General features: G+C 38.4%; 1 protein-coding gene across 1 annotated transcript in view; it reads left to right on the top strand.

Moving 5' to 3' along the window:
• The window catches only part of COL4A3 (collagen type IV alpha 3 chain), a 68,457-nt gene that overhangs the window by 30,841 nt on the left and 25,908 nt on the right, over positions 1–11,708 (top strand). The window contains exons 17-28 of the mRNA XM_061365196.1: positions 1,031–1,084; positions 1,458–1,499; positions 2,445–2,532; positions 3,558–3,593; positions 3,932–4,096; positions 5,213–5,305; positions 6,054–6,149; positions 6,505–6,575; positions 8,133–8,321; positions 9,331–9,499; positions 10,303–10,395; positions 11,498–11,602. Coding sequence (XP_061221180.1) covers positions 1,031–1,084; positions 1,458–1,499; positions 2,445–2,532; positions 3,558–3,593; positions 3,932–4,096; positions 5,213–5,305; positions 6,054–6,149; positions 6,505–6,575; positions 8,133–8,321; positions 9,331–9,499; positions 10,303–10,395; positions 11,498–11,602 — 1,201 coding nt within the window. The remainder of the gene's footprint in view (positions 1–1,030; positions 1,085–1,457; positions 1,500–2,444; positions 2,533–3,557; positions 3,594–3,931; positions 4,097–5,212; positions 5,306–6,053; positions 6,150–6,504; positions 6,576–8,132; positions 8,322–9,330; positions 9,500–10,302; positions 10,396–11,497; positions 11,603–11,708) is intronic.

Raw genomic sequence — 11,708 nt, forward strand, 5'->3', positions numbered from 1 at the left:
GCAAAATTGAATAATTTTTAATCACTAGAAACAAAGACATTCTTTTAGAAAAGAAAGTTACTGTCAGCGTCACAGCTGCCTTGGCCTGAAATTAGATGACTGATAGAAATTAAAACTACTATCTTGTCGTCATATAATTCTTAAAACGTGCAATTTATAACCAAAATTATCTCATTTATGTACTAATTTAAAAGCACAAGTTGTTCAAATATATTTGGAATACTGTATTCAATTGGTTAAATGTCAAATCTTTTATATTCACTTCCACTTTAACAACATCATTAGGGTCACAGTGACCTTACAAATATCTTATCAAAATTTTTATTATCAGAATAGCCCATTTTACATATATCTTACTGACGCATCATCTTCTTCATGCCAAAATGACCTTCACAGGCAGTCTAAACACATTCCGGTCTGATAAAGAATGTGGAATGAGAGACCACAAAGGTCTACTGCATCAGCTAACAAAAAACTTTATGTCATGACAAAGACATGACAAAAGTCATGCTCTGTTCCTATTTCAACTATACTATTAGTGCATTCAACTGCATAAGACCTTGCATGTATATGTTTACAGAAGGCCTTAGCAGCAGTACGCACTATTTTCCCACCTAGTCTTGCTGATACCTCTCGAGATCCCCACCATTATGCAGACTGACCAGGTTCTGGGAGAGGGAGTTGCTGAATGCAAGTCTCTCATTGTATTCCATTTCTCCCTTTTTAGAAACAGTAGTTCGCAAAAGGAGAACAAACCAAAGCCTCCTATACATGTGCTGTCTGCAGCAGCTATACCCTGGGATTGGTGGAGTGTGCTGTGACAAAGGCAGGTTTAGAGGAGGGACCTGCAGTATTTCCTACAGACAATGGAACTGTACCCCAAACTGAGTCTTTCCCTGAGATTTCTTCCCCTGAGCAAGCCATATTCACCTTGCTATCACCATGAAAGATTAAAGCTTTCCATTTTATATCTTACTGATGACAGTGCTAAAAGAGTAATCATCATGAAATTGTGTACTGTCACCTGCAGGGACAAACTGGTGAACAGGGCAAACCAGGACTGGCTGGCAGGCAAGGAGCTAAGGTATCGTCTAATGGTTTTATTGTTGTTTTTGAGGATGAAGATAAGGTGTGTTTTGAGATTATTATGTCAGGTTTTCTTATCACTGTGTATACAATATGTTATACTTTACCTAACAGATGACAAGTAATGCTTTCATGGAATAGGGAATAGATCACCTGAAATAGATCATGGGTTTGAACTAGTGTCCATCTATGCGTGCTGAGGTTTTGCTATACGTGGCTGAATAGTTGTGCAAGGAGCAGACAGGGGGGTGGTGAAGGACTGTCAGGAGCAATTCTTCTTTAATGTTATGAGCAATGTACTGAAGTAACAGTGGGTACAAAAGCCATGGGTTGTTTTTAATAAAAAAAACCCTCTCTGTTATCTCATGAAGGGGAGGAAAGGAAACACTGGTCCACCTGGAGCTTGTGGTCGAGTAAGTGTAAATTATCTTCATAATATAGTTTTTATGAACTATTAGAATAAGAATAAGCCAAACCGACTGTAAGAGGCAATAACAGATGTCCCATGATCCTCTGAGCCATGGCTTTCTTAAAATACTGATGTTGCAGGGAGTCTCAGAGAGATGGCATCTTCCTTTGTGTGGAGCTGGATGCATGACTGGGGCCTCGTTTAGACCTCACTCAGTTCCAGCAGTTTTGCCAGGAGACGGAACAGTCACAGAACATTTGCAGAAATTCACAGGAGTTAATTTTTAAACCAATCTCTGATCAGCTCCAAAACAGGAGGTGTTAATTTTAAAATCCTAAGGAGACTTTTTAAAGAAAGCAAGACATACTGTGAGTAAAATCTCTCTGTCCAGTCATACTATCTCACTAGTGCTTTTTTAAAGGCCCCAGGTGCACCAAAGGGAAACCTGCCCAAATTGTTCATTTTGTAAAGAGCTGTATCATTTGCGGTATTGACTTTTTGAAAACCAATGAGTTTTTTGTACTCTATAGGAGCAAAGTAAGAGTTCTTATTTTTAAGTAGTTTTTTATTAATTTTAAAATTGGTGCATTAATAGTCAGTTTAAATTTCAGTGTGATGTTTACATATCAAGGCACAAGAATTATTATAATGCTGATTTGCCAGTAATGGTGCCCATGCAAAATAATCTAGAAAAGAACGAAAATTTGTAGTTACAAGAAAAATAGTTACAGTCAATTGCTTTTAGATTTTGCCTGTCACTTGTAGAGACTTTGAACCATTGTAACATTAAACTTCAATAAACTAAGCATTAATTTTTATAGGATTTAATGTTTAATGCACATGTGATTTAAGTAGCTGATTTTTATCTGTTTTCATGTATGATTATTTAAAAGGGTGGTACTGTGCTTCTCTCTTCATTCTTACTATTTCTTAATGTTTTTCTCTTAAGACTGAATATTATGATAGTGTGATTGGTGAAAAAGGAGATGAAGGACTCCCTGGACCTCCAGGACCAAAAGGTCAACGTGGCATGCCTGGTGAGTGGGACACCAAAACCAGAATCTTTTAGCAAGAGCTCTCCACTCAAAGTGCTTGTTGCAGGTTAGGTTTTTGAGCACGCAACAACCTGCTTCTGCCTTTACAAGAGTATTTCCAAATTACTCCCATCAAATTGCAGAATTGAAAAGTGTCCTGAGGCTTTGATTTATGGCTGTATTTCCTCTTAAAAATAATGAAGTTAGCACATTTCTTTGCACAAATAATTGAGTTGAGCACCTAAGCTCACTGACATCCTGTCTAATGACCATCAGGGCTGTATGTTTCCTGTTAAATGTAATGCACTATTTTTTTCTTTTCTTTTCTTTCATAGTTTATCTTATGCCATTTTTATTGCCTTTTCCAAAATAATGATCTGCAAGTTTGTATTTTGGCCATGATGTAAAATGAAAATGTACTGATTTGTTATTTGAGCTGTATCACAATACAACAAGGATTTGAGGGCTGAACTTGTGAAGCAGCATCTTGTAGGCTGTATCTTACACCCATCCAGCAAGTCCTTGCCTTTCATGTTTTGATGTTCTAACTTTATGAATATTTGTGTATCCAAATCACTGTGTTGCATGCTGTGAATACACTTTGTTGTTATAAATATATTTTCATACTTCCAAGGGATGGCAACAGGAAAGTTAAGCCTGGCAAAGGTATTCATACATTGTTAAGAGGTAATATATTTAGTAGAGCAAATAATAGCGGCAAAAAGAAGCAAGTTTTCAGGCCTCTAAGTTGTTCTGAAGTAATTGAGTGTATCTTCACCGAAGACAAATATGTTGGATCCTATTCCTACTTGTTTTAAACATCCATATCTTGCCAGATTTTAGTGAGAATTATCAGTATTGCAACAGTTAGGTAAGTAGTAGATGCCTACATGGGCAAAACTGAATTCTTAAAAGATAAAATAAGCTCAAAATGCAGAAGCCCAAAGTTTGCAGTCAATATTATTGAATAGTGACTTTGCAGAGTATAGAGTGGTTTAACTCAAGTTTTAAATACATTGCTTTTGCAGGGCCACAGGGTCCTCCTGGAGATGCTGGTAGACCAGGTACGTGTAATAATCCAGTACCAACAATAAAATACATTATTCTTCCAGCCTGTTATACTGAATCAGCTTAGTGAAATCTTAATTTCAGATGACTTTAAATGTATCTCTTAAGTGGTAAAAAGTTGACACACAAAAGCTTTGATGGGACAGATATTTAAAGAGGGGTTAAAGATTTTAAAATTTTTTTTACATTCTCATTATGATTAGTATATTACAAGATAAAAAAGTTTTGTGGGATGAACTCAGTATGTTTGTCTCTTGCTCATCCTATTGAGTACTTACTTTGTTTTGAAATTCCATTTCTTCTTTAACTTCTGTATTTTTTCCTCTTTGGCTAGGTGTGTCAAGACCTGGTCTGAGAGGTCCCCCAGGTTTTCCTGGGCCAAAAGGAGCAAAAGGAGAGAAAGGACAAACTGGCTTGTGTATTGTAGGCCCTCCAGGACTACCTGGTATGACTGGCAGACCTGGTTCTGTTGGATTACCAGGTCCTCCAGGAGAACCAGGTGATGATATATACATAATGAATAAGAACAAATCCAGAGTCAACTCAATAACTAATGTATTAGTTAGATTATATAAAGATTATATAAATACATTAGATTATATAAATACATTACTTGCAGAGTATATTTGAGTAATATGATTGAACATAATTTCTTTTTGGAAGTTTTGTTTTAGGATATTCATGAACACACATATGTAGCGAATATCTGTGCTCCACTGCTAATGAGAGTCTGTGGGGAAGATACAAGGTCTCCTCAAAATAAAAATTTCTCGCCTTTTTGTATAACTGTGACTATAAAATCTGCTACTTTAAACCAGGAAAGACTAATGAGAGAAAATCTGTTCTTTAATTCTTCCAAAAGTTGTACTAAATCTGTAAGACTAAATTCAGAAGGGGCTAATTTGAAAGCTAGAGAGATCACTTGCATGATCTACAGGTCTTAGTGGGACTAAGGGCAGGTTTGAAGTTTTGGCAGCATGAAAATAAAGCAATAGCCATTTGTAAAACTTCTAGAAACTGTATTAACTAGGAATGCATCTTTATCTAGGGCTAACAATAGCATCATGTTTCTTTTAAATGGGGTATTGCCAAAACAAGCTTTTCTGAACCAATACCAATGTAGTGCTTCTCTCTCTGAAAAGTGTGTCTGTCTGTCTCACAAACGTATTACCTTAGGAAGAGCTTGATGCATGCTCTGTTTTTCCACAGTAATAGTAAATACAGCAGAATAATTCTGTCAAAAGATACATCAACAGCAATAACAAATTAGTCCCATTCATGGTAAAAGACAGAATTATATTTCTGTTGATTCAGGTAAACTGCAAATGCTTTCCCAGAAGGGCCCATGCTTTTTAAAGGCTAAGCAAATTGATCCAACAGTCTGCTGGGATTTATTTCAATATTACCGTATTTATCCTCAAGTACTTCTAGTTAAAAGTGGTTTGCATTTGTCCAGGTAGTTCTCTCTTAAATGAATCAGAATGTCTCAAGTTGGACCTGTAAGGATCAGAGTACAGTCTTCAGCTCATCCCAGCAACTTTTTTCTCTCTTTGAAACAAGAAAATTGTGTGAATAATCTGCTGATACAATGTTGCCATGCTCATTTCATTAACAGGTAGGGTAACATTTAGAACAGGCCTACCAGGACTTCCTGGAGAACCTGGGTGTACAGGACCTCCGGGACCTCCAGGAGATACTGGCATGAAAGGTCAGTTTCAGAACGCTGTTGCACACAAGTAGATGGTGCAATCCAGTAATCTTTGTGGATCCTCATGAAATTTTGAATTTCATTTGCCTCTTAAGCCACTTGATGAGTTTAGAGGTTTAACACAATTCACTAGGGATAGCAAATGTCTTCCTTCCCTTACAGTAAACAGCGGGTGAAAGAGCAATACATGTGCCAGTTCTGCACACCAATTGTACAGCACTGCAGAAGGGTGTAGATCTGTAATAACTGTAGAAACAGTTATTACAGATTGGTAGGGTTATTTTATTCTCCTGTTGGTAAGTTCAACACTAGCAGTTGTTCTCTGAGAGCAGGTTCCTTCTGCACATTTCACTGCAGAAGTTTCTGAATCTCTTTGCCATTTGCTAGTCATTAAAGTCACCCAGGCAGTTATGGAGCCATGTTAATCTGAAGCCTTTATCCCCTGTGATCTTTTGATAGAATCTGGCTTATCAGTGGAGTGACTACCAAATGTTTTACTAAAACTAGACTTGAAAAAATCAAGGGATGTTCCTTCATTTTCAATTTAATGTAATAAGTTCTGATTCACTGTCTGGCCACAGGTAATTTTGTAATGTGTTGGAATTGATCTTCCAACAAAATTAAGGCTATGATTCTATTGCTCTCTGGCCAAAAAATGTTAGCCATCTTCTGTAACAAACTATGTAACACATTAATTAAGTTTGGGCATGACTTGTGTGGAACAGCTAATGAATGAATTTTGTTTTAGGTGATGAAGCTCACGTGTGTACTGATTGCAGCTATATTCCAGGAATTCCTGGTCTTCCTGGTTCTCCTGGGCCACGTGGCCAAGACGGCATTCCTGGTAATTATCTTGCTTTTCCTAATGGGATAGTAGAAAAGGCCAGTGATTTTACTTTTAGCATAAGAACCAATATGGGCATGTTCGCAGCTTTCAGTACTTAAACTAGCCCTGACATTGTGATGAGTGTGGGAGCCTGATGCAGCTCCATCCACCGGTGGGAGCACAAGCCCTAAAAGAGGCAAAGTCAAAATGCTAATGGGCTTAGGTGCAGCGTAGAGCCAGGCCAGTCTATGATGGAGCAGTAGATGTAACAAGTAAAATCATTCAGTGCTGGGTGTGATTATCACAGCTTGTCAAGATCCATGTCCTTTTTTTTCATTTTTCTTCACAAAATGCGCTGTTTTTTTTTTTGCAGGTAGAGAAGGAACAACAGGTCCAAAAGGTTCTCCAGGTTCTCCAGGAGCGCCAGGATTTCCAGGAGCTCAAGTAAGGCTTTGGTTTTTCAGATTATTTTTCAGATCCCATAAGAATTATTTCAGAGAAATCTCATGGCTGGTTTTACTTGCATTTGTCATACTGGGTGATCTCAGTAGTTTGAGTTTCTTAGTAATGGATGTCTCTGCATAGGAGACCTAGGGAGGTCTCTACTATGAAGTATGGCTGACCTAGCTTTACATGAACCTGTTTTGCTCAGTGCTGCAAGAAGTACAGCCCAGGCAGTGAGGGAGGTAAATACCTTTGTGATTAATCTGTGCTTCTGCCTGGTATGGGCAGTTTACTTCAGTTCATCTATGTAATTCTGCGATCACGGCAGTGGCTGTAAAGCATATAGAGTTTTGTATGCTGTGATCTTCATCAGACTTCTTACTTATCTTGTTCCCACCATACTCAGGATTTGCTAAAGTTCCAGTGGTGCAGAGAAACTTGCTTCTCATAATACCTTCTTCAGGGCTGCAAAGGACATTCCCTCTGGGGAAACATTATGAAGAGGGAAAGCTAACAGCTGCTGTCACAGACATACCATTTGGTTTTTCTAACTTGTGCCTGTAGTAGTAATTATTTATGGAAAATTACAGTTGGTGCTGTCTAATAAAAAGTCATGCACATTGTGGTGGTTGCTGTACAGGTGCAGGATGAGTCTGTTAACAGGCTTTTCCAGAAGGCTTCCAGGAGTTCATGAGCCCAAGATCCCTAAAGCCTAGTGTGCTTTCAGCTTGTACTGGGTTTGGCTGGAACAGAGTACCCATGAGGGTACCCATCAAAGGGGGAAAGCAGGGAGAGGAGAAGTTAACTAGAAATAGAGCCAACTATGGCAATTATAGTCATCTAGTTGCCTGGGGAGATACTGTGTAGCAGAAATCTCTGGAGGCTGAGAGAGCTGGGCCTGTTTAGCCTGGAGAAGAGACCAACTGAGAGGGAATCTTCTCAATGCACACAGATATCTTACAGGTGCGTGTCAAAAGGATGGGGCCAGGCTCTTTTCAGTAATACCCAGCAACAGGGTAAGGGGCAGTGGGCACAAAATAAAACACAGAAAGATCCATCTGAATATGAGGAAGCACTTCTTTCTTTTGAGTCTGGCAGAGCACTGGGACAGGCTTGCCAAAAAGTCTGTGGTGTTTCCTTCCCTGGAGATACTCAAAACCCACCTGGACACCATCCTGTGCAACCTGCTGTAAGTAAACCTGCAGGAGAGTTAGATTAAATGATCTCCAGAGGTCCTTTCAAACCCAAAACATTGTGTGATTCTGTGATTTTAAGGTATTTTCTTGTACTGCCACCAAAACACTACAAGGTAGCTAACAGTCTAATCCGTTAAATGATCCTGCATTATTTCTGCTTATAATAGCATAAATGGAATGATAATCATGAGTAAAGGCAGGAGGGAAAGAAAAAACACTAAAAACTTGTTTATTGAAGTGTGCCATTACAGTGAATGAGGATTAAAAGAATTACTCTTAAGTATTTAATAAAGAAAAAAAAAAAAGAGCTTGAAAACAGCTGACATGTCTAGCATTGAAAATCTTTTGATTACTGTTGCAGGGACCTCCAGGTTTTAAGGGGCATCAAGGATATAAAGGATCAAAAGGTGAGCCTGGATACGTGTATCCAGAAGGGCCAAAAGGTGAGCGAGGAGATCCAGGGCCCAGAGGAGACAAAGGAAGAAAAGGTTCAAGTGGATTTGTTGGAAAACCTGGCTCTAAAGGGTCAAAAGGTTCCAAAGGTGAAGAGGTGGGTATGCAGTCTTTACAATTAATACAGAATTCATTAAAGCCTAAATCAGTATTAATATCTTGTACAACAGCCTGTTTTATCTGTTAAGATACGTTAAGTGAAAATCCTCTACCTGACTTAGGAGTATTATGCTCAACTATAGCAACCAATATGCAGAACGAACATCTGTGAACGAATGAGAGTAAATAATCTTACAATATCAGAGAAAGATGAGGCTATTATAGGTACACGTTGCTGAAAAACCTCAGCGGTCTTTTGTGGTGTTAGCCTGGATATTTACACTGGAGCATCATCTTGGATTCCTGTGATGAATAAGATAAACAAAAAAAATTAAAAAAAAAAGGGGGGGCAAAAAAAACCCACCAACCAAAAAACCCCCAAAATAAAAAACCAAACCAGTTTTCCTCACTACTTATAATGCTTAAAAGGAGGTGATATTTCAAATAGTTCCTGTTCAGTCTGTAGGAGTTAATCTTGAGTCAGGGCTGGAAGAAACCACAAAAGCTAGGAGGGCTGACCATAAAACAAAGTTAGGGCAGAGCTCTTTGTTCACCAGAAACAAAACCTAATAATTATTGTTGTGTTTGTTGGCTGAAAAACTGTTAAAGTGATTCAGATATAACTGTCTCTAAACCTGACTCCACAGTATACAAAGAGGATCAGAGTTGAGGTGTTGTTTGTTTTGTTGGGTTTTGTTTTGTTTGGTTTTTTTACCAGACTTGTTTTAAAAAGGTGTATAATGGTATAATGCCACAGTGACTGAAAAATCAAGCTGCTTTATTTATTTGTACTATTTCCCTCTTACTAGCCATCTATTTTTAACCCTTGATACTAAAATTTATAACCTTTTAATCACAAGTAAATCAGGGAAAATTCCTCTTTAGTTAGCAGATCCACTCTGTTACTAAAGTAAGACAAGATTATAATCAGAGAATCAGCATTTGGTTATGAAAGCTGGTGTAGAAACCTTGTAATGCTTGGTATACACATGTGTAATCGTTAATAGGGACTGGCTGGTTCAAAAGGAGACAGGGGACTACCTGGATTGCCTGGCAGTCTTGGGCTTCCTGGAGAAATGGGGTTTCCTGGACTGCCAGGATATGGACCACAAGGAATAAGAGGTTTCAAAGGCTCTAAAGGAATACCTGGTCCACCTGGATTACCTGGAGAAGCTGGTTTGTAACTTCCTATATTACCATGTTTTACCTATGTTACAGGGTACTTGATTGAAATTGCAGACAGTGATGAAGTCAAAAACAGTGAAACATGGGAAGCTTTTCCTTGCTATGAGATTTCCATAGCGTTGTTCCAAGTTTTGTCGCACTGAAGATAATAGTGAAAGTCGGAGGGTCATAGCACAATTGAGGTTGGATGGGACCCTTATGAGGTCTTCAGTCCAAATTTCTGCTACAGTACATCATCTCTGTGTAACCTCTTCTGGTGCTTGACTGTCCTCATCATGAAAAAATAAAAGTCTTTAAATATGCATCCAGTCATCATTAGTGTGATCTGAGTCATCAGGGGAAATATGAAGGACTTGATCATTTTTGAGTGCTGAAAACATACCAGTGTATGTATTTATAGGCAAGCATAATCTGAAAGAACTCAAAGTTGGATGGCAGATATAATCAAGTTTTCTCCAAGAGCATACCCATTAAATCTTTAAGAAATGGATTTGCAGATTAAGCATTTCTCAATTGCATCATTTTCCTGCTGACTTTGTGCTGCCTCTTCTGGGTCTCCACTAGACTGCAGGAGGGCTGATAAGGAAGCAGATGTGCTTGGTGTCAATAAAATTATTTTGTTTTATGAAGCCAGGATCTGAAGGCTTTTAAACTCTGTTGGAGTTTCAGAAATATGAAAACTGTAGAAGTCTGCATTTTTAACCAAGTAGATTGATCGCTAATAATTTTGAATGTTTAAGATTTCATATTGCCAAACTATAAGTCTTGTAATCTTGATTATATATTTGCTGAAGGTCTGAAAGGAGAGGCTACTAGGATATCACCATTACCTGGGTTGCCAGGACCTCAGGGACCAGGTGGTTTACCTGGACCCCCAGGAGTGCCTGGTAAGTACACATGCACTTAATACAGTAAAAGTCAGAGATAATCTGATGAGGATTTGTTTCCCTGCTCTGGCCAGATAAAACTGTTAGTGTTACCTTGAAATAACTATTAGAAGGAGTTATGTGTTACAGAAACTATGAAATTAGTTGTAACATTCCCTTTCAAGAAAACTGAGGGAGATGGATGTGAATAGGAAGGGCACACACGGCTATGTCCTTGGTGTGCAGTATGGTAAGAGATTCCAAGAATCCTATACTATGACTTGGTTCCTCCAGGAACCAGAAATATCTGGAGCATATGCTGCAGCTTCTGCATCCAGAAGGACACCTTTGACATGATTTTGACAAAAGTGTATCCTAACATATGCTGGGGCTGCTGCAAAACAGAATGAACAAAATTAGGTTAAAGTACTCTTAATCTTCCTGAACCCTTGCTCCTTCTCATGCTTTGCATGGGCACAATCAAAAAAGTAGCTGTGTTAAGTTTCCTGCTTCCTTTTTGATGTGACTGTTGCTAACCATTGTTCTATGTTGTTGAGAATGTGAGTTTCCTTTTTTGGGTGGGTTTTGGGCTTGGCTTCTAGGTGAGATTTTATTGGTTGCTGATGATTTTAAATTTTGCAGTTTTTTAATGCACTGAGGGCCACTAACTGATATTCAGGCTAACCATAAAGCATCTTTGTTTTCATTTTGTAGAACAATAGTCCTTAAAGCTGCCATGGATAGCACAGGAAAAATTCTTGGCAGCTTTATGGTAGCTTCTGTTCTTGCAGTTGTTTGCTTTCCAAGCCTTACCCCTGTAATATGCGTTTGTATCTTCTCAACAAGTGGAAGATTTGTATCTGCAAGTAGTTGTTCTTAGAAGTCTGGAATTTGGTCAGATTGCATAAAGACTTAACTCACAGGCTCATGCCTGCTTTGATACTGTGAACACAATAATCATTTCAACTGTAAAAAACTTGCTGTGGAGGAGAAATAGTGTCTAAGTTCTAATACAATCTACAGTGGTGTCCTAATTAATAACGATAAACTATAAACCACCTAATCTTACATGCTGATGTTCTGTGGTAAGGTACATCACAGTTCACTTATTTTCTCTGTACAGGTAGGGCTGGAGCAAGAGGTCAGCCAGGTGATCCAGGACATCCAGGGCCAACAGGTGACACAGGCTTCCCAGGACTTGGGTTTCCAGGAAACCCAGGTCCAAAAGGTAAAAAAAAAACAACACAAAACCAACAAAAACAAAAGGCAAAATGGGAAACATTTACTTTTGGGTTTAGTCCACATTAAAAGCAATCAACATATAAAATAAACTA

The sequence above is a fragment of the Neopsephotus bourkii genome, unplaced genomic scaffold (genome assembly GCF_033783945.1).
Source record: "Neopsephotus bourkii isolate Nb327-2 ecotype Australia unplaced genomic scaffold, CSIRO-AGI_Nbou_v1 NB_1279, whole genome shotgun sequence".
Taxonomy (NCBI): domain Eukaryota; kingdom Metazoa; phylum Chordata; class Aves; order Psittaciformes; family Psittacidae; genus Neopsephotus; species Neopsephotus bourkii.